General features: G+C 44.7%; 1 protein-coding gene across 2 annotated transcripts in view; it reads left to right on the forward strand.

The window, feature by feature from the left end:
• VPS33B (VPS33B late endosome and lysosome associated) overlaps positions 1 to 21,610 on the forward strand; it is a 792,141-nt gene that overhangs the window by 256,891 nt on the left and 513,640 nt on the right. For both annotated transcript variants that reach the window (XM_086958170.1, XM_086958171.1), the window contains exon 10: positions 11,929 to 12,025. In XM_086958170.1, the coding sequence (XP_086814296.1) occupies positions 11,929 to 12,025 (97 nt within the window). The remainder of the gene's footprint in view (positions 1 to 11,928; positions 12,026 to 21,610) is intronic.

Below are 21,610 nucleotides of genomic sequence, written 5' to 3' on the forward strand. Positions count from 1 at the left end.
CTTACCAGTGCCGCTTGCTTGTTCACTATAGTGATGCCGGTGGTTACAGCTCATCTGCGATGGTCACAAATTCCAGGCAGTTGAAGGCAGGCTTGCCCCAGGCAATTGTTTCTCACCTCCAGACTATGGCGAACCTTCTGCACTCGCCGTGGTTCACTATCAATGTGCAGAAGTCACATCTAACTCCCTCCCATATGCTCTCTTTCAGCGAAGCTGTTCTGGAAACAGTGCAGTTTCTGGCCTATCCTCGCGAGTGACGAGTCAAGGATATTCAGGCCATAATACCGATGATTCAGCTTCCATACTGGATTTCGGTGAGACTGACTCTGAGGCTGTTGGGCCTCATGGCCTCTTTCATCCTTCTTGTGGCACATGCTCGCTGGCATATGAGGGTCCTGCAGTGGGACCTGAAGTTCCAGTGGGCCTAGCATCATGGCAATCTGACATGGTCCAGGCCTCGGAGGGAACCATAAAAGATCTGCAGCATTGGCTAACAAACCATGATTCAGTCATTGGCAGTCCCCTTTCCCTTCCCCAACCAGATCCGACTGTAGTAAGAGATGCATCACTTCTGTGAGTGGATAACCATTTGGGAGAGGTAGGGATCAGAGGACTCTAGTCTTCACTGGAAGCCAGACTCCAGAGCAACCTGTTGGAGCTCCGAGCAATCCAATTGGCATTGAAAGGCCTTCCTTCATTCAATCAGGGGAAGATTGGTTCAGATGTTCATGGACAACCCCACCACCGTGTGGTATTGCAACAAACAGGGCAGGGTTGGGTCGTGGAACTTTTGTCAAGAAGCTCTGCGACTCTGAACATGTTTGGAACATCAGGGGATATCATTTCTGGTTCAACCCCCACGGGCTCTCTCAATGCCAGGACAGATGAACTAGCCGTCAATGTCTAGCGGATCATAAATGGTTTCTCTATCCGGAGGAGGGGCAAGGTCACTTCCAAGTATGGAGAGAGCCTTGATTGTATTTCTACGCCTCAGTTGAGAATGTGCAGTGTCAGCAGTTTTACGTGTTGTAGTTTCCAAGACGGCACTCGCTCTGAGCCACTTTTAATCGCAAGTGGAGCTCATGCCTCCTGTACACCTTTCCGCCAATACCAATCGTGCCCAGGGTTCTCAGGCCAATCAAGAATGACTGGGCCCAAGTCATTTTTGTGGCTCCAGATTGGGCACAGAGAGCATGGCATCCCCATAAGTTGAGCATGAGCTTGGGTCCTCTGAACAGGCTGCCTCTTTGGGAGGATTTTCTATCACAGCAACTGGATAGGGTTCTGCACTTGAACCTGACAACGCTTTGCCATCATGCGTAGAGATTGAGCTGTGACAGTTGACAGCTTTCCACCCGAAGTTTACAATGTTATCTTGGCAGCCAGGTGTCCCTCCCCCAAGACCGTATAGGCCAGCCACTGGAGCTAGTTTGTAGCATGGTGTACTGTTAAACAATGTTGTTCTAACTTGACTGCACAAAAGAGTTCAGCGGGGACAATCAACTCTTTGTAGGGTATGTCGGAGCAAAAAAATAAAAGGCTTTGCAGAAATACACCCTCTCACGATGGAGAGTGCTCAGATGCATCAAGATCTGCTATGCACTGGTCAAAAAGCACTCTACCAGAGCCAAGGCTGCGACCACTGCGTTATCCTGTCCTGAATATCTGTTAGGCAGCAACGTTGGCTTCCCTGCCCACGTGTACAAAGCACTATTGTCTGGACTTTCAGTTCTTTCGAGATGGGCATTTTGCCCTTGCAGTCCTACAGGACTTTCTAGTACACTCTGTGTTGCACTCCCACCTCTGCGAAGGTGTCGCTTGGGTATCTTTTCTAAGGTAAGAAACCTGCAGCTAGAAGTCCCTATCAGATGAGCAAGTTACTTACCTTCAAGTAATGCCTTATCTTTTTGAGACTCTTATCTAGCCACAGATTCCTTACCGACCGACCCATCCTCCCTGCTCTGCAATCTAATTAAGAGTGAAGGGCTGGTTCCCTTTTAAGGGCCCTTGTTTCATTCACTAGTGGTCAGTGTTCTTCGTGGCTCTGCGCTTCTGGTGTGGAAAGTCACAAACAGAAACTTACGTCATTGCGCTCGGTGGCACCTATATAGGCATGGCACAAGTCACTTCTGGCGTTAACACAGAGCCGAACAACGCCACGTACTGGTGTGGAGGAGTACTGCTCACAATTCTGGATCCAGTCTGATGTCTGGGGATCATTCTGAGGTATGGAATCAGCAGCTAGGTAAAGTCTCTGCCAGATAAGGCATTACCAAAGTTAGGTAACTTATTAATTCGCCCCACATGTTAATGGCGACCTGAAAAGATGTAAAAGGACACTGGTCTGAACACTTTCAACAGCAATTAGCACTCCAACACTGTCAACAAATACAGCAAGTCATGATTTCAATAGACAAGCCTTTCAACTTGCACGGTCTTTTCAACTAAAAGTGCAACAAAAACAAACCCCATAAAACAAGTCCTTTCAGAGGGAAGGTTTTTGAGGGAACAGTAGAAGCTGTGGCAGAGTCTCCAATTCATATGGATCTTCCACTGTATCCAAGCAGTTACTTTTGGAGTACTGCCCTGACCACAAAACATCTGTTGGGGGAAGGCTAAGATATTGCCCTAAGGATTGGAGGGGAATAATTACAGACGAATGGTAATTTTTCACAGTGCTACATGGCTGCTCTATCAAGTTTAAACATCTATCCACAAATATCGTTCCGTGAAAGGACAAAATCAACACAAAACATGTCCAATTGTTACCGGAAGAGATTTGATCTCTGCTAAGTAGGGGTTCAATATAGGAAGTACTGTTACATCAGAGATGTCATGGAGTATTTTCAGTGTACTTCCCAAAAAAAAAGCCCAGCACACTTAGCTCCTTCTTGGAATAGCAGATCCTTCATATCTTCCTGCAAATAATTAATTTCAAGATGACAGTGTTGTAGGATGAATTGCTGCTCCTAGTACAAGAAGACGACTTTCTAGCAGCTCTCAACTTCAATGACTCTTCTTAAGTTGTTACTCAGTGCCTTTGCTTTATGGTGGGGGAGAACATTATTACATTTCGCGATAAAAGCTGCACTAAGAGTTTACCAAGTGTCTTATTGCTGCCGAGGCAGCTCAGCACTACTACCAGGGTGTATATGTTTATCCTTATTTAAACAATAGACTTGTCGGAGGGAAAAGACTCCATCAGTGTCTCACACACAGAATATTGTGTCCAACTTCAATAGGTAAAGTTCACCATCAATGCCAGGAAGTCCTATCTACAACCACTGCAGACCCAGACTTATCTATCAGCAACAATGAATAAGCAGGTGGTTCAAGCTTTCCGAATACTGTCGAGAGTAATGGCAACTGGGTGTCTGGATTCCAGTTTTCTATACATCACAATCTCTGCCACAGTGGTGATCAAGTTGTTGGGCATGATGGCTTTGTGCATTGAGTTAGCTCTTAATGCCCATCTTCAAATCCACCCTTTTAGAATCCTTATGATTGCAAGCATCTGGGGACTGGGGAGATGTAGTGTTGGTGAGCTGCTTTGGTGGAATATGCACTATTTCAGATCCCCAGTTGCACGTAACATTCACAATAGATGCCTCCTTTTTAGGGATGGGTTATTCAAATATACAATTTCATAGTCCAGGGGAAATGGACCAATGAAAAAGCAGTATTTTAGTAATCGAAGCTCTCCAGTCACACTAATGGCGCAATAATGTGCAGATACCGACAAACAACATGATAACGGTGTATTATATTTGGAAAGAGCGAGACACAAACTCGTTCCTCCCATCTCACATTGCCCAAGAGCTGTGCTACAAGAGTCTCTTAGCCAAATTCACTTTTTAGTAGACACCGCTTTGCAGCCCTACTTATTATGCTTCAGAAGGTCACACACAATCGGGACCTGAATTCTTAGATTCTCAATTCACACTTTCATATGTGGTTCACACCAGATCTAAATCTCTTTGTCACAGCCCAAAACAGAAAATGCCCATACTTCATGCCTAAGCTCCACACATAAAATTGAAAGGCAATACTCTATGGATAAAGTTGTCACTGATATGTGCATATGCTTTTCTACCTCTTTGACTGATTTTGGCAATGGTATAAAAATTTAAACATACACCAGTGACCTTTATATTAATTTTTTCAACTTGGGATAAACCGGTATGGTACTCCCTGTCGCTCAAGATGTTAATTCAACCACATTGTGAGACCAGGGTTTTCCTAAATGTTTGACTATGCAAAGCGTCCAAATTTATTATAACAATACATTACATAGCCACTTGATCTAGCCTTGTCGCTGCTGAAATCTTAGTGCTTGGATACCTTAACTTACCATCAGAGTGTAGGTGTATTTTTAAGGAAGCACGCTACTACCTCCAAACACAGACTTGGTATAGAGCTAAGTGGATGCACTTTATTACCTCCTGAGTATATCCACTCACTTTAACTCCATTACACATAGTGCAATATATTTATTCCTCTATATTTATTCCCTTACGAAACCAGGCCAAACCTACATTATATTCCAATTACACCTGTCTGTAGTAACCGTCTAATTACTAAATAAGTAATCAGTTTCTGTTTTGAAAATTCCTGTCATTAAAGCCTTGATGGAAGGGTTATTTCACCACAGGCACCCTTTGTGTTTACTTGGGATATAAAAACTGTCCTTATAAGACTTTTGAATCAGCATTTTGAGACACTGCATTCATGCTCACTTCATGCTTTAAGTTGCATTTCTGGTAGCAGACATTTTTTTGCTCAGAGTTAGAAAACCGCAAGCGTTATCGGCGATTAATCTTTCATGCAGGTTCATAAAGACAAACTAGTCTTCTTTTTTTAAACTTTTTTATTCTTTATAAAATAAAGAAGAAATTGATTGGGAGGGGTGATGAGCAAGTTGAATAGAACTACAAATGAAGCATCCATTTTAATAAAATAGCTTCTCAATTAAAACGTGGCATAGCTAAACTACATTACATTAATAAACACTTCTAAATCTCTAAATAAAATTGTTTTAAGTGCACATTATTCATTTCGTGGTTACGACTATATTAAGTGGGAAAATCATTACTTTTCACAAATTATTTGTTTCACAAAATTTCACATTCAGAAAACTTTACCAGTGCCTAAGACTAACATTTTGCAAGAAATCTTAGTCATCTGCTTCACTCACGGAAACTTTCCTCCCTTTTAAGGAAACACTCTCTGAATACATACAGATGTAATTTTCCAAAATTACTCAAAACTGATTCTGAAGTGTGTTTAGGATTCTGTAGATAATGTGACATGAGCCATGGGCGTGGCTGTCACATTGTACAGTGTTCGTAGATGCCTTCTGGTGGCTTTTTCAGAGCGGTCCATGTAACTCTGATGGGCAACGGAGTTGCTGTACTACTACTCTTGGACCACTAAGCTGCCTTTGATACAATTTACCTTGACACTCTAATCCAATATAATATGCGGAGCCGGCATAGAGGGGACTGCCCTGACTGGATCACATCCTACCTTCAAAACAGAACAAATGTCATCCATTCTCCAACTTTTTTTTATCCAAAAGTACTTCACAAAAGCAGGGGTCCCTCAATGGTTCTATCATCTAACCCACGCTTTTCGGCATTTACATTAATGAATTTCAGCTCAAATGCTATAACTATGCAGATGACACACAAATACTCCCTAAACTAGAAAGCCACAAAGACATTGGAAACTCGCAAATCTTCAGTTGCGTCAGAGCCATTGATTAGTAGATGACATGGAGCCATCTCAAATTGAATGCTTCCAAAACTACAATACACGTGGCGATTGGAAAAATGACGATGCACTTTGCGTCTGGCCTGATGATCTGGGACCATGAAATATCTAGAGAGTAAGAAAGCTTGGAATTACCATGGACTCGAAGTTATCAGTGAATGACCAAGTGGACACATTATCAAGATCAAGCTACATTACTATGAAACCTTTGTGATGCATCTTCCTTGACCTGTGATTTTCACACAAGGTCTAAGCCACTATCTCTCTTGTACGGTCTTAACTTGATTACACCAACGTCCTCTACTACGGATCATCTTTATAAACTATGAAAAAACTACAACGGATTCAGAACCCTGCTGCCAGACTACTCCTACATGTAAAGCCGCTAGCCCTCATTTACCTTGAGGGCCTGTTGTAATCTGCTTAGGAACTTTACCATGTACGAACCTAACCATGTCATAGAATGTAAAGGCTAGTGTACCTGACTGGACTGTTTCCAGAGCTGTAGACCTGATTGGACGGTTGATGCTGAATGGTTATTAATCTTGATATTAAAAACACATTTGTACTTCAATTATTGTGGAGAAGACTTCTTTATTACACTGGCAACTACATTGGTTACCGTTTACCAGAAGATCCGCATTCAAGCTGCTTTGTATCACCCACAAAGCAATACATGGAACAGGACCGCTTTTCATCAGAAATAAAATCACCAAATACATTCAATAAAGTAACCTCCAATCCAAATTGGCACCTCACCTCAAAATCCCACCATACGAGAAAAAAACTATAGGCGGCACATCTATCTTTCTCTGTTCAAGCAGCCATGCTATAGAATTTATTCCCCCAAACATAAGATCCACAGATAACTATCTTATCTTATCTAGAAGACTAATCAAGAGTTGGCTCTTTTCCTAAATATCCGCCACACACAAACACAAATGTTCAGCATATCCCTTTGTATATCAACATTTAATTTAATTATATGTATCTAGATATGTGTATTTCTTGATATAAATATGTATAATTTGTACTTATGTATCTATATATTTATTACTTTACTCCTACTGTAAAAAGCTTTGATTCTCTCCAATGCACTACTTGATATTTCACCCTATACCTCTCCCAATCCTCTATCTCCACTCTCTAACTCATCCCAAACCTAATTCTACAACTATGATCTTCACAATAACCCGTTCTAAACTCTACCCTTCTCTATCCTTTCTTGGATCACCCCGAACCTCATTTTAATACTATGATCTGCCAAGCATCCCTTCTAAATTCTTTCCTCACTTATCCCTCCTTTGACTCATCCAAAACCTCATCTTACCACTATGATCTCCCAATAAACACTTTCTAGACTCTTCCCTCTTCTATCCCCCCATTATCCCTTTCAATCCCACTAACAGACTCACATGTCCACCATTTTATACTAATTCACCACTAATCCTTTTCGGATTCCGGAGTAGAGTGTTACTTGTCAAAAAGCAATTTGATTCCTCATCAGAGGTAGTATGTGCTATATAAATACAATTATAATGCAATACAAACAAGCATTTACAATGCAACGGTTTCGCCTTTGTAAAAGTTAGAGCTATTGTCATTGTAAATGACAATTTTTTTTATTTATGTGTTGGTTTTGAAAACAGATAAATAAATGGCATTGTCATTTACAATGCCAATAGCTTAATCTTTCGCAAATGTGAGACCTATTGCATTTGCACCCACACGCACACACACACACACACAGAGCCACCCACACAGAGCCACCCACACACACACAGAGCCACCCACACAGGAGTGAGGGCGGAGGGATGGAGGGAGAGAGCAGCGTGAATCTCTCCGAATCTAATGAAAGCCCTTCCTAAGCCTGATGTATTGCACCTGGCAGTCACTTGGTCTGCTCTAGCTATTGAATAATTGAAAGGGTCTGATCGGGGGGAGGGGGGACCTTCCCGAGGAAGTGTCTCTACACATGTACATTTCCAGGCGGACCTGCTCGGCTCCCCCTCTCTGGAGCAGCTTTAAGTGTTCCACTCTTGGTTGTGTGTCTTTCCTTCCCTTGTTTATTCGTTTCCTGTCCCTTGCGCTCTTTCTATGGCGGGCGTTTTTGCGGCGGTGGGAGGCGCTGTCTCTTCTGGTGACCAGAGAGAGCAGACACGAGGGGCACAGATTGAGCGAGGAAAGAGGAGGGGTGAGAGGAAAAGAGACGGCAGGAGGGGAGAGAGAGTGAGAGAACGAGAGAAACCGAAACTGTAAGAGGGAAGAAAGAAAGCTGAGAGGGAAAGATGTGGAGAAAGCACAAGAGAGAGGGAGAGAGAGAGAGAGAGAGAGGGAAAGGGGACGGAGTAAAGGGGTAGCGGCGGGTCATGGAATGAGCCGAGAGGGCAAGAGGTACATTTGGAAGAGGAAAGCAAAAGAAAGATAGGGCGAGTACAATGTATCAATGGAGGATGTGAGAGGATGGGAGGGAGAAAGGAAAGGAGGGGGCATCCGAAATGGAGAGGAGTGTGTGAGGACAACGGTGAGCGGGCAGGAGGGACGGCGAATGGAGGAGGTTGAGCTGTGTAGGGTGCGAGGAGAAGAAAGAGAGGGAAAGGCAGAGCGGGGAACCAACAAGGAAATATAGAGGAAACGCGAGAGAGGACGGCTGGGGCAGAGGGGTGAGTGAGGGCAGAAGAGAGGGAAGGTAGGGGGACATTTTAAAAAGTGTGAACGGGACTGATGAATTGGGAGGAGCTGGGGAGGGAGTCTTATGGGTGAAAAAGACGCGAGGGACAGATAGGAAAGAGGACGAGAGAAGAGAGCCAACGGCGGGCAGAGGATGGGGATGGAGTGAAGACAGGCAGGAAAGGATCACCAGGGAAAGAAGAGAGGACCTCGTGACCCGTGATCATTTCCTTATTTCCCCGCACCAGAATTACCATGACCTGCCTGGGATCCTGGTTATTAGGGGACAGGAAAGTAACAGCAATTCGGAGTTTTGGAGAAACAACATACGGAAATCGGATTTACTGTGCCGATTTTACGCTTTTGCCCAGGTGCTGCATTGAGACTCTGCGCGCGAGCAGGAGGTGAAACACCGTGGAACTCCAGTGTTGCCTCACACTTCTAATTTCACTGGGGTAAGTAACGGCTGTTAACAGCCTCAACAGAATTACCGGGCCGCTCACAATTTGAATCCACCACAAACTGAGACCACACAGGTAAGTATTTTATAAAAATAGAAATAACTTTTATCTGGTTGCAGCAATGTAAATAAGCAGTTGCACGATAATCACTTCAGTATAGCAATGATGAACTTAATCTTAATTGGTGTTTCTAAATTTCAGGAAGTTCTTGAAGCAAATGTCTCTAGTCTCTTTAATCAGCACACGATATGCCAATATTATGTGATTGAAAACGCTCTTCAAAATGAGCCAAGAACCATGCCAATGTTTTATGCTAGAAACGCTCCCAAAATGAGCCAAGAATCATGCCAATGTTTTATACCGCTAACGGGACCCGGCCCCTAGCGTCAGGGACCCTTCGCGCCTCTAGCGCGTCTCACCGCAATGCTGCTGGGAGGGGGGATTCCCTTCCAGGCGCACCCCGCGGCGAGCGCTCACTAGCGCTCCAGCCCGGCCGGTCTCAGGACGCTCCTCCGCCCGCTCTCGGTTCTCCAGGGAGCAGCGGGGGGCAGAGACGGCAGGCCGGGGGCTGGAGCACTCTTTCAGGTCCCTCGGCGAGGTCAGGTCAGTCTTCCCCGGGCCCGGCGGTGATCGCGGTGAATTCTCGGCTCCTCCAGTCGAGCGGGCCAATCCAGGCACGGCAGAACGGGCGAGCCTCCAAAGCACCCGGGAGTCAGCCTATGGCAGTGCGGCTCCCGGGTCAAGCCTGCGATGACGCTCCTCGCCCTAGCCAATCACCACACGGCAACAGTGGTGACGCTGCGCCGCACGGGCCAATCCTGTCGCGGCGTTTGGTGAGGGGGCTCGGCTCTCCCGTCCAATCGGAGAGCAGCGGGCTCGTTTTCGGTCGCGTTGGTACCAGCAAGGTACGGGGCCCTTCGTCGGAGGTTTACTGATCCCGGGTCGCGGTGGTGAAGCTGCACACAGGTTATTTTAGTGCGCTCTGCTCGGGGAAGGCTCACAAACCTTCAGTCTGCACCAAACACGTGTCGATGAACACGGCGACCTCACAGCACGGCACAGCAGCCGGTAGGCGGGGATCTGCTGTGGGAGGGGAGAGGGAGGCGGGGATCTGCTGTGGGAGGGGAGAGGGAGGCGGGGAGAGCGGATCGGGATCAGCTGCGGCTCGGTAGGCGGGGGAGAGGAACGGACGGCGGGAAACGTGCACAGGACAGCGAGGAGGGGGGAGGGGGGACGGCGGGAGGAGGGACACGGAAGAAGGCAGGACAGCAGCAAGCACGGCCCGGCCGGACCAGATTCGGGGGCGTTCCCGGCGTCGCGTGACGTCGCCAAAAGCCAAAGAATCTCGGGAACGCCCCCGAGTCTCCTCCGGCCATGACGGACGCCTCTCTGTTCCAATGGCTAGCCTCCATTTATGGAGCTAGCCAATGGGACAGGGGGGCGTATTCCAGAGTCCTTACTGTAATCAAGAGATTTCTCTGGAGGCGGAGCCTAAAGGCTCCGTTCCCCAGCGAAACCTAAAAAGGGGTTCTTGGCATTTTAATACTATGATATGCTAAGCATCCCTTCTAAATTCTTTCCTCACTTATCCCTCCTTTGACTCATCCAAAACCTCATCTTACTACTATGATCTCCCAATAAGCACTTTCTCGACTCTTCCCTCTTCTATCCCCCCATTATACTTTCCAATCCCACTAACAGACTCACATGTCCACCATTTTATACTAATCCACCACTAATCCTTTTCGGGTTCCGGAGTAGCGTGTTACTTGCCGAAAAGTGATTTGATGCCTCATCAGAGGTAGTATGTGCTATATAAAAACAATTATAATGCAATGCAAAAAGGGGGTTCTTGACATTGGCACTACACTAAAACAGCGGAGAGTAACACATATAGGACAATGTATCGTATTGCAGCCCAAAGAAAGACGAGGTAGTCTTAGGCACACATCCATTATTCCTTCCAACGATTGCATCACATTTTCACTTCAATCAAGTAACTGAGCGTTTGACAATCTTTCAAAATCCTTTTGGCAGGGCAGAAAGGGTTTTACAGTCTCTAGATGTCAAACAAATACTCCTGTATTACATATGAAGGGCAGGGCCTTTACATAAGACAGAAGTTATTTGTCTCCTTTGCACTCATGCACCTTGGGAAACCTGTTGCTAAAGGGATTGTGGATGCATTCAGGTTAATCCACGCGCAGGCAGACAACTGATGGAGACTCCACAGCCACAACATTCAGCTCGTAAAAAAGGTGCCACCATGACCTTCCTTGGCAAAATTCCATGTAAGGATATTTGAAAGTTAGCAAAGTGGTCATTTGTTCACCGAACATTACCTTGTTGACAATAATGCCTAGAAAGGAAGCCCAAGTAGGTCAACCGTTTAAAACATGAATTACTATAAATACCACTATGTTCCTCCCCCCAGTCCTAAGATGTTGGGCTGTTGCTTTTAAGTCAGTAAAAAGCATGTGATGTACAACATGTGCTGCAAACAGAAAATGTTATTTACCTCTAGTTGGCTTTACTAAGCGTTTCATACTTAACACACCCAAAAAACACAATTTCTGAGTGGGTAATTGTAGTAATCTACGGTGGAGTCTGTTCTGATACATTGTGGGTTTTAGCGAAGTAATTTCGAGACATTTTTAATCGAAAACTTAAATTCTTCAGGCAAACAATGACTAATATTCCGCAACAATACAAGATGGCAAGACGGTGCACAGTTCATGAATTAACAACACGCCAGGCTGAAAGCAGTTGATGAAAGGGAAGTAACATTTTCCTTTCTAAAGGGCTTTTGTTTGGTGGAGACTATTACTTGTGCAGGTAACTCCAGGTCTACACTAGTCTATTCCCAGCTACCACCTTTCATGCCAATTACGTTTTTTTTATTTGCATACCCACTTTGAGGGATGTCCTGCAGCGGTGGAAACCTGTTTGCACACATCTCTATTCTTGACACCGAGGCTGTGCCTGTTACTAGTACTAATTCATGTAATTTTCTTTTTTGCTTTAGATGACTTACGAAGTGTGGAAAGAGCTGGCCGATGAAAATAACGGCGATGAGAAGGGAAGGCGGCCCAAGGTCGGGCACATCTTTCTAATTGATCGAGGTATTCTTTGCATCTACTGCTTGGTTTATAGAGCAGAGTCAAGTCCTGAACACTTGCATAGAAACTGGTACTGGGCATATTCTGCAGCGAAGGGTAACTGCGGTTTTATAGCAGATTTGAGGCTCCTGTTATACCTCATACTTGATTTCAGCAAGCGGCGGAGACAACATATGGAAAGGATCGAGGAACACAAAATACATTATCAGCATTCTTTACAGTACGCCACCTTCCACTTTGTGGCCTTCTCTTAGTATCAATTTTTCTCTTTGTGCCTAATTTGAAAAGATAAATGTACAGTTCTTTGTTTTGATTAGTTAGTAAGCTATTTTTTTTTTCTTTAGAGACTTTCGCTGTGCCTTGTTTGTAGAACCCAATTGAATTAATTTTGTAGCGGACGCACTTTCTTTTTTGTATTCGAATCATTTTTATTGAAAAAGGAAAAGGTAAAATAAAGAAAGAAAGTGTAAAGTAAAGGACACAAAAACTTCGATACATGAAATGAAATACATACGGAATCAAAATAAAATCATAGCAAATAATGACAGGGTAATACACAATTTCGTGGTTTACATAAAATCTCATATCATGAGGTCCGAGTGTGAAGTCCGAATCTAAAACAAGTGTTGCACAAACAATGCTGAAAATATGTTCTATGCAATTAAACATTTTCTCCCAATATATTTTCAGGTAATTAACAAGCATGTGGGCCAAATCCCCTACCGCCGAGTCACAATTCCAACACCTAGGGCTATCTCTCAGGTGGAGTTTAAAAAACGTATCTGGCGTCCAGTACGTTCTGTTTAGTAACATGTATTTAGTCTGGGATAATATTGCAGAGACTTTGTTCGAGAAAGCAGTGGTGTGAATAGCGTCCCAGTCAAACATCAAACCCGTAGAGTTGAGCTCCGACTCCCGTCGAATCTCATTCCGCCTGTGGGCCTTCTAGGTAGAGGAAGGAGAAGTTTATATGTTTTCGAGACAAAATGACCAGCCGCCATGATACGTGGCATATGGGTCTTAAGCCAGGATCATAGGGTTTAAGAGAGCGTGTTGATAAGAGGACTTTTAGTTTCAAAAATCATAAAAATCTATCGGTGCCAGATTATGTAGGGCCTGGAGCGAGGAGAACGGTAAAGGGTGTATCCCATCATATAGGTCACTCACCAAATTAACGCCTTTCTTGGACCAATATTCCTATTGGAGGGGTTTTCCTTCAATCCTAAGTGAGGGGTTACGCCACAAGGCTACCAAGGTAGTTTTTTTAATTTTTAAGCCGGTTTTGTGGGATTGGTCGAGCCGTAAGAGGGCACCTCTTGTGTTAAAGAAAATGTATTTAGAGTGAGGAAGGTGGGAGAGATCCATAATAGGGCTGGAAGGGGAACATTATCAATGAGGGATTTCTCAACATCCAGCCACAGCGGGGTGTAGGCCGAGTCTTCAATCAGCCAATATGCTCCTTGTTTACATAGGAATGCAGTTTGATAAATTCTGAAGCTGGGGAGACCCAGGCCGCCTTTTTCTTTAGATAGCTGTAGCTTCTTCATTGATATCCTGGGTTTCTTCCCCTGCCACAGGAAGGTACCAAAAAGCTTGTCAACCCTGGTTAAAAAGTCATCCGAAAAAGTAATCGCCAACATACTTGCCAGGTAATTCACCAGTGGAGTCACCCTCATTTTCAGGGTTTCGGCCCTATCCCACCATGATAGGTACTTAGGAGACCCCCCACTAGTAATTTGGATATTTTCTTTAGGGTCAGGTTTTCGTTAATTCGTAGTGTAGAAATGAAGTCCTTATCAAAGTCCAACCCCAGATATTTGAAGCAGTAAGGTATTAGTGACACATGGAATGCTGTGACCCAACTTTGCCCGCCAGCAGTGGCACGTTTTATGTGCTTTGCTCTTCTTAACTTTTTAAGACCACTCAAATTGCAATCCCTGGTGTGTGAAATTCCTGTCGGAAGACAGTATTCACTCATCTCAAATGCAGCAAGTTTATTTTTTTTGCAAAATGTTTTTACCACTTTGATATATTTATAAGCACCTTCCTTTTTGAAAAGGACAAGGCATGCATTGTACTTCTGCTGGAGCTTTGCATGGCCGCCTCTGTCAGTCCAGCACTTTGGGCTGATAGCACTCGAGTACCTTTGCTGCATGGGTCAGTCTGTCACTTAAACAAAATGGAAGAGTGACCACTAGGGGTACTTAATACCTATACATTAGTATGGTATTGAGGTGCAAGCCCTGCAACCCAATCTGGGACAATCCTTTGTCCTTAGAAGACCCCTCACTCACCAACCTAGTTGGTGGCATGCTTCATCATCGGGGTCCCACCCGGATAGCCGAATGCCATCCAGGTGTGCTGCGACACCTGATTACAGTGGAGCTGGTTATTTTGATTATATGTGATAAGGGTAGATCAAAGTGTGGTTAAAAGTTGTCACAACGCTACCCACTCAGATACTTTATTCTGGAGTGGTTGGACAACCAATAAAAATAATTACATGTGGCACCTTTGCCTAATTAGGTAGGCTGTGGTGTCATATAGAAGTAGAATAGTGGTGATTAGGTTTAAAAAAATAGGTCTACATGTTTCAACCTTCGTGTGACTATAGAGGTTTTCTTCAGGACCAGTGTGAGGTAGGCTGGGAGGTCTACACACGCTAAGGTGTATCCTGCCCTCGCCTACTTGTGATAGTGAAACCACAAATCGGTGATTTCTTTAAAACCACTATCCACCACCGAAGCTAAAGTCCTGAATAAAGGACTGGGATTTGTCCCGACACCCAGATTGGACAAATTTCTATTACATTGCGAACTCGCAAGCTTTTTTCGGAAATTGAAGCTCAAAGCTTTTTTTGAGAAGAAAGGGGACGATCCCGTCATAAATGACGATCCAAATTAGACTGGACTGCTAGTCAAATCGACTTTCTTACCACCTCCTCACACCACTCCAGTGGAACTATCAGCTTTCGAACAAGCAGTGTTCAATGATATTGAGAAACTACAACCACCTAAACCGTTCACCAACCTCAATAAAAAAAAGCTTTGGAGGACTTGAGAAGCTGTACTACAATTGTAATAAAACCGGCTGACAAGGGTGGAGGAGTGGTTATACAGGACAAGATAATATACCAAAATGAATGTCTGCGATTACTAGTAGATGAACGGAGCTACCGCAAACTACCCAGTGACCCCACACAGGATCTAAAGCAGGAAATAAAATCCCTCATGGAGCATGGGGAAACCATGGGTTTCATCTCGAAACAAGAGGCCGACTTTCTGTGTACCAATGAGAGAAAAACACCTCCCCAAAATGCACAAAAACAAACACCCTCCCCCGGGAAGACCCATAGTTTTGGGTATAGGTTCATCACTTGAGCCACTGTCCCGCTTCTGCGATATGTTCCTGAAACCATTGGTTCCGCTATTTGCATACCCCGAGCGTCGGAGTGGGTGTTTGCTGCTAAAACTCCTTGTTGCCTGCCCTTTTGGACTCCTGTAAAACCGCTGCCTCGCTGCCGGTGGCCCTGCCCTGCAGTCCCCCCGCCGCCGCAAGCACAACCAAGCGGCCGCCGAGCGGGGGACTACCTCTCCCTGCGGCCATAGCGGCGGACACGCCAGGGACGCGCCAGGAGGCACTTTAAAACAGCGTCGTTTCCGGTGGAGCGGATGTTCCGCTATTTGCATACCCCGAGCGTCGGAGTGGGTGTTTGCTGCTAAAACTCCTTGTTGCCTGCCCTTTTGGACTCCTGTAAAACCGCTGCCTCGCTGCCGCTGGCCCTGCCCTGCAGTCCCCCCGCTGCCGCAAGCACAACCAAGCGGCCGCCGAGCGGGGGACTACCTTTCCCAGCGGGCATAGCGGCGGACACGCCAGGGACGCGCCAGGAGGCGCTTTAAAACAGCGTCATTACCCGCGTCGCGGGAGCGCCCGGGGCTAAGCCCGGGCAAAGGGCAAGCCCTCTGTGGCCCTCAGGGGACAGAAGGAGACGGGACGGGCCACCCCCCTTTCATCGCCATTACCCTGGGATACAGCACAAGGTGACAGTGTTTCATCTGGTCTCATTATTGCATGTGTGGCCTGTTATAGCTGCTAAGCCTAGCTCGATAAAAGTGTCCAGTACTTCATTTGCCCTCTTGGATACCTCCTACATGATGACTAAAGTTAGAAAGCCCCCTGTGGCTACAAGATCGTCGACCAGAAATAAGACTGTTCCATCTACACCTCTACTGTCTCTTACAGCCATTGACTTAATGCTACAAAAGACTATAGGTGTAGTAGCAGATGCTATACAAAATACGGAGAGGCGTCTTTCAATGACCCCAAATATGTGTTTTCCTAATCTTTCATTGCATACTACTGCCAATAACAATACTGTGGATTCCTCTATTAATTTGGAGGAATCACTATTATTGCAATCCTTTACAGGGTTACCCAGTGGCCAAAGTAGTAGGAAAAATGCATCATTAGCCTCACCTATACCACTAAATAGCATAGAAGGAAGTCCTTTGTTTATTTCCAATTCTGGGGAAAATCTGTGCCTGTCTCAACCGGGAATTATGTCATTAAACTCCCCAAGGTCAGGGGATGTACTCGCTGTAAGTTCACCCCTTGCAAATATAACAGTAGCAGGCAAACCACTTTCCCCAAAAAGGACGAAACGGCGATATGGGAAAAAAACTAAATCTATAGTGAGGAAAACATATCGACCATTAGGAAATCACAAGCCCTCAGCAAAGGATGTTTGGTTAAACTTTAGACTGGCCAAACCAATTACTAAAACACCTAATTTGATTGCAACGTCTTCTAACCAGGGCGTATTATTATTGCCTAATGAAACTCAGCCAGAGTACATTAAAACTTCCATAGACCAGACAAGCCAGACCGATAGGGCAAGTACGACAGATAAACTATACCTGACAGATTTGAAACATCTAGTTAGATCCCTTTTGCAGCCTATAAGCGAAAGAATCATCAGTATAGAGCAAACCTTTGTGAAGTTCGAAAAGTCTCAAAAAGAGGACACTATGAGCATGTTAAAAATTCTCAGTGCACCCTCACCGAAGAACAGCCTTTTACCGGCCAACAGCACCCATAAGCAAACTAACACTAAAAAGACACGAGCCAAGAAAAATACTCAAAGTGATAGTTCTAATTCGTCATCTACCCCTTCTCCGGGTGTTATAGACCATAACATTCCAAACTCGCCTGCACGTGCAAATATCCAAACGGCAGTAACTCTGACTCTGCCCACTATCCCAGATGGTTCCACAATTGGTAGAAACGAGAGTGAATGGGCTGCGGAAGGTTTACCCCCTGATTCACTTGATGATCAGACTGAGCCTCAAAGGCCAACACCAACACAAAATACAGCGATAAATACATGACTAGTGCAAACACCTAAGCTGACACAACCTAAAAAACCCATTCACATTAATCTCCCTCCTGAATCTCACGTATACACCATAGTAATGATTGGTGTACCGCAATTAGAAGTAGGTAAGGTAGAGAGCTATGGGGATCTGAAAAACAAAGTGAGTCACTGGCTAACCGCCCATAGACCGATCCCTCCCCACATTAGTGGCAAAATAACAAATGTTAGGAGGGTCGACTGGGTGGGGCACAGATTTAAATCTACTGAGGGTGACTGCATTGTCGTCAACTTTAAGGACAAACATGCGGCAAGACACATTACTAGCTGGAAGGATGGCTCGATTAGCAGTTTGATCCGTACTATGGATCTAAGTTATTTTTATCCCTCAAGTGATCACAGTCTAAGTAAAGTGTACCCATATCCTATAACAGAGCAGGAGAAAACTTATGATAATTTCAATCTATATCATGATGGAGTAACTCCAAGGAATCATGGACACTACACTGCAGGAGATCAAAGACAGTATCGGAGAGATATACCCTGGGAGACCAGACAGGTTAACCACCCAGCAAATTATCACGAGAGATGGGAGGCCTCACACGGGTTGTATCACCATCGTGACCACTCTCAACTAATATACCCTAATATGCACTACAATGTACCTATCTCAAATAGGTTTGATGCTTTTTATGATCAGAGTGGTTTGGAGGGGGTCGACTGACTACATGCTGCCCCAACCATATCAACGCATACTGGTCACATGCAAAGTAATCCTGAACATGGGGAAATTAGGGCTACACAAGTGGTAACTGATCCCTCTCCAACCGCTGAAACAGATACCAACAGTCAGGTAGAGCTAGATATAGATCCCTTAATGGATAGCCCCGTACCACATGTGCACAATAGTACATTGCATGATCTGCCCGAGGCTTTTAACCTTCTTCCAATCCATGGAGAACCAAACCCTTCGACAATAGAAACTCAGGGAGACACACACGCAGAACAACGTAATCGGTTGTTATTAGAACCTATAACCACAGAGGTTGTCATTGGAACAGAGCCTGGTGATGTTTGTAATGCGAGTTTAGTCTCCTGGAATATAGCGGGTCTGGTTGATAAAATATGGGATCCTGCCTGGTTGGCATTTGTTAGGAAATATGCAGTCATATGCCTCCAAGAGACATGGATGGAAGATAATAATGCCTTTATCGAGGGTTACCAAAGCTTCCTTAGGCCAGCAGCTCCCTGAATTAGTGGAAGAGCAAAGGGGGGCCTGGCTATCTTTATTAATCTGTCACTTACCTGCCAAGTAAGTAATTGGTACCATGCAAATCGGAATATTCAAGTGCTTGAATTGAAGAGAGGCAAACATGCCCTGACCTTAATTAATTTTTACAATGCCATAAATAGCCAAGGGGAATGTAATATACTGCTTTTGAATGAGATGTTGAGAGAGGGAGCAGGTACTCTGTCACGTAACTTATTGATCGCAGGTGATTTTAATGTACACTCGTGTGGTAACCCAGGAGTTACCCCCATGGGATCCTTGGGGTGTAATAGTGTGAACGGTTTTCATTTTGACCACTCCAGGCGTGGAATGTGTCTCAACGATTTGCTGAATGAAAATAACCTAACTGTAGCCATGTCCATGGTGCCTGAGTCCAAGGTCATTGATGCCTCCACATTTAAAGTCTCAGGCCAGGGGTCCTTTATAGATCACATATTATTATCTGCTGATCTTGCTAATCAGGCCTCCAGATTCACCATTCAAACGAACATCTATAGTGATCATAATCCTATAACCATCAGACTGGGTGGAGGTGTATTTGAACAGCGAATGAACTGTGAAGGCCGGGGAACCTTAAAATGTATAAATGGTAAACGTCGATTGAAATGGTCAATGGTAAACCATGAAAACCTGTACACTGAAATTAATAAGTCATGTGGTGAGGAACTTGCGGCTTGTGTGTTACCAGCGACATCCCCAGACCAAACTCCAGCTGTTTTTGAGGTTGTGGTGTTATCAGTAGCATCTATGTTAACAGTCCCAGTGAAGGGACAAACTAGAAGTAATCCTAAAAGGTTTGACCACTTTTGCTCTAAGGCAAGCAGAGATCTGAGAAAGGCACTAAAAACCAAACCCAGAGACCCAGGCCAAATCAAAATTCTGCGATCGATTTACAAGAAATCTCTTGCTAAACGAAAAAAAGAAATTAAGGCTTGCACCTGGGAGTCTCTGCTTGATCCATCAGTCCTGGGTAACAGTAGCAAATTTTGGGAAATTATTAATAAACCTCTGTTTGACAATCTCAGTGACACTGCACTTGGTACTAACATCTCAGAGGAGGACTGGGTCACCCATTTTAATGCAATTTTTAAAAGCAATGAGCAACAGGCAGAAAACGGCTTTTCAACTCCTATGGAGAATTTTTTGTGTTTTTCAGTTAATGAAGTAGAACAGGGCATTCAAGGGTTAACTAGTAACAAGGCCCCAGGCCCGGATGGCTTGCCTCCGGACCTTTTTAAATCTTGTATCTCATTATGGGCCCCTGTCCTTACTGCTGTAGTAAATGCAGCTGCGGCCTCTAGATGCCCAAAGTCGTGGGGGTTATCGACTATGGTGCCTGTGCTTAAAAAGGGCGATCGTAGTAGCCCGTTATGCTACAGGCCAATATCTCTAATCAACTCTGTAGCCAAAGTGGTAGGGGTGTAATCCTGAATAGATTAACTGCATGGGATAATGAGAACAATGTTATATCCCCAATACAATATGGTTTCAGACCTGGTCACTCGACAGTTACCCAGTGTCTGAACCTGTATTTGATTTTTGGTAAATACACCTTGGCTAGGCAGGGAACAGTCCACATGGCTTTTATGGACTTATCGTCCGCATTTGATTGTGTGGACAGAGCCAAATTATGGGGCACCATGCTAAAGATGGGCGTAGAACAGAATTTAATTAATTTACTGGCTGACCTGCACTCCGATACAAGAGCTAACGTTCGATATACCCAAGATCTGAAAGTGATGGGGGATATCAGAATTAATCAGGGTGTTCGACAGGGGTGCATTCTAGCTCCATTCCTCTTTAACTTGTATATTAACGAGTTAGAGGAATACTTGTTAAAAACCGGAGCGGATTACCCCTATGTAGGCCGAAAAGGCGTTCCAGTTCTGCTCTACGCGGACGATGCTGTCCTTATTTCAAGGATAGCAATCGGCCTCCAGACACTTTTAAATTCCTTCTTTGATTTCATGGAGTCTTGAGGCCTGAGTATTAACAATTCTAAGTCCTATGTTATGAAGACTGGCCTGGGGTCACGAAAACCCAATCTTTTTAACATAAATGGGGAAAAAATTCCAACCTCCAAAACCTTTTCATACCTTGGGGTCCTTCTAGCTCACCAACTATCTTGGGGCCCCGCTGTCCTTAAGAAGAAGGGTGAGGTAACCCGCGTTAACGTGGCTATACTTGATTTCGCGAGGAAAATGGGCAATAGTCCGGTGGCTGCCTTGCTTAAATTATACCAGGCAAAGAGCGTTGCCGTTGCTTGCTACGGAAGTGAGCTCTGGGGCTATAGCCAGACGCGGGACCTGGAGGTTGTAGAAAATAACTTCTTGAAGAAGATACTGAGGCTGCCAAGGGGAACCGGAAACTTCTCTGTACATGAGGAGCTAGGTGTGCCCTACTTAAGTGATAGGATAGCAGCTAATCCCCTATTCTGTTGGTTGAATTGCTGGCTAAATAACGACATACCTCTTACCCATGATATATTAAAAGAAGCCTTAACATGGGATGGTAGGTTTAAGGTCCTGTGGCTGAAGTATATTAATGATCGCCTCACTGAAATAGGACGGCCTGATCTATTTTTAACCCCAAACTCCATCACTAAATTAGATGTCACTTTTGTGAAAAACACATTTATGACAACCAGATATTTTGCCCGGGAGGAGGTTGAGCTACAGAAAGACAGTGTTAGGAAACACGCTTTACTTAAAACCTGTCTACAAATGGAACCATATCTATCATGGCCCATGACTGGCTACGAACGTTATCTATTAACAAGGTTCCGTTTTGACTTGTTTCATCTCTTACTGGCGGTACCGAGTGGGGCCCATCGAGGTCAAGTGTTGCCAGTTTGCGGCTGCGACGGAAAGTCTCCGCAAGATCTGGCACACTTTTTATTTATCTGTCCTTATTACATAGTACCCCG

This window comes from Lissotriton vulgaris, chromosome 2_1, assembly GCF_964263255.1.
Source record: "Lissotriton vulgaris chromosome 2_1, aLisVul1.2, whole genome shotgun sequence".
Taxonomy (NCBI): Eukaryota; Metazoa; Chordata; class Amphibia; order Caudata; family Salamandridae; genus Lissotriton; species Lissotriton vulgaris.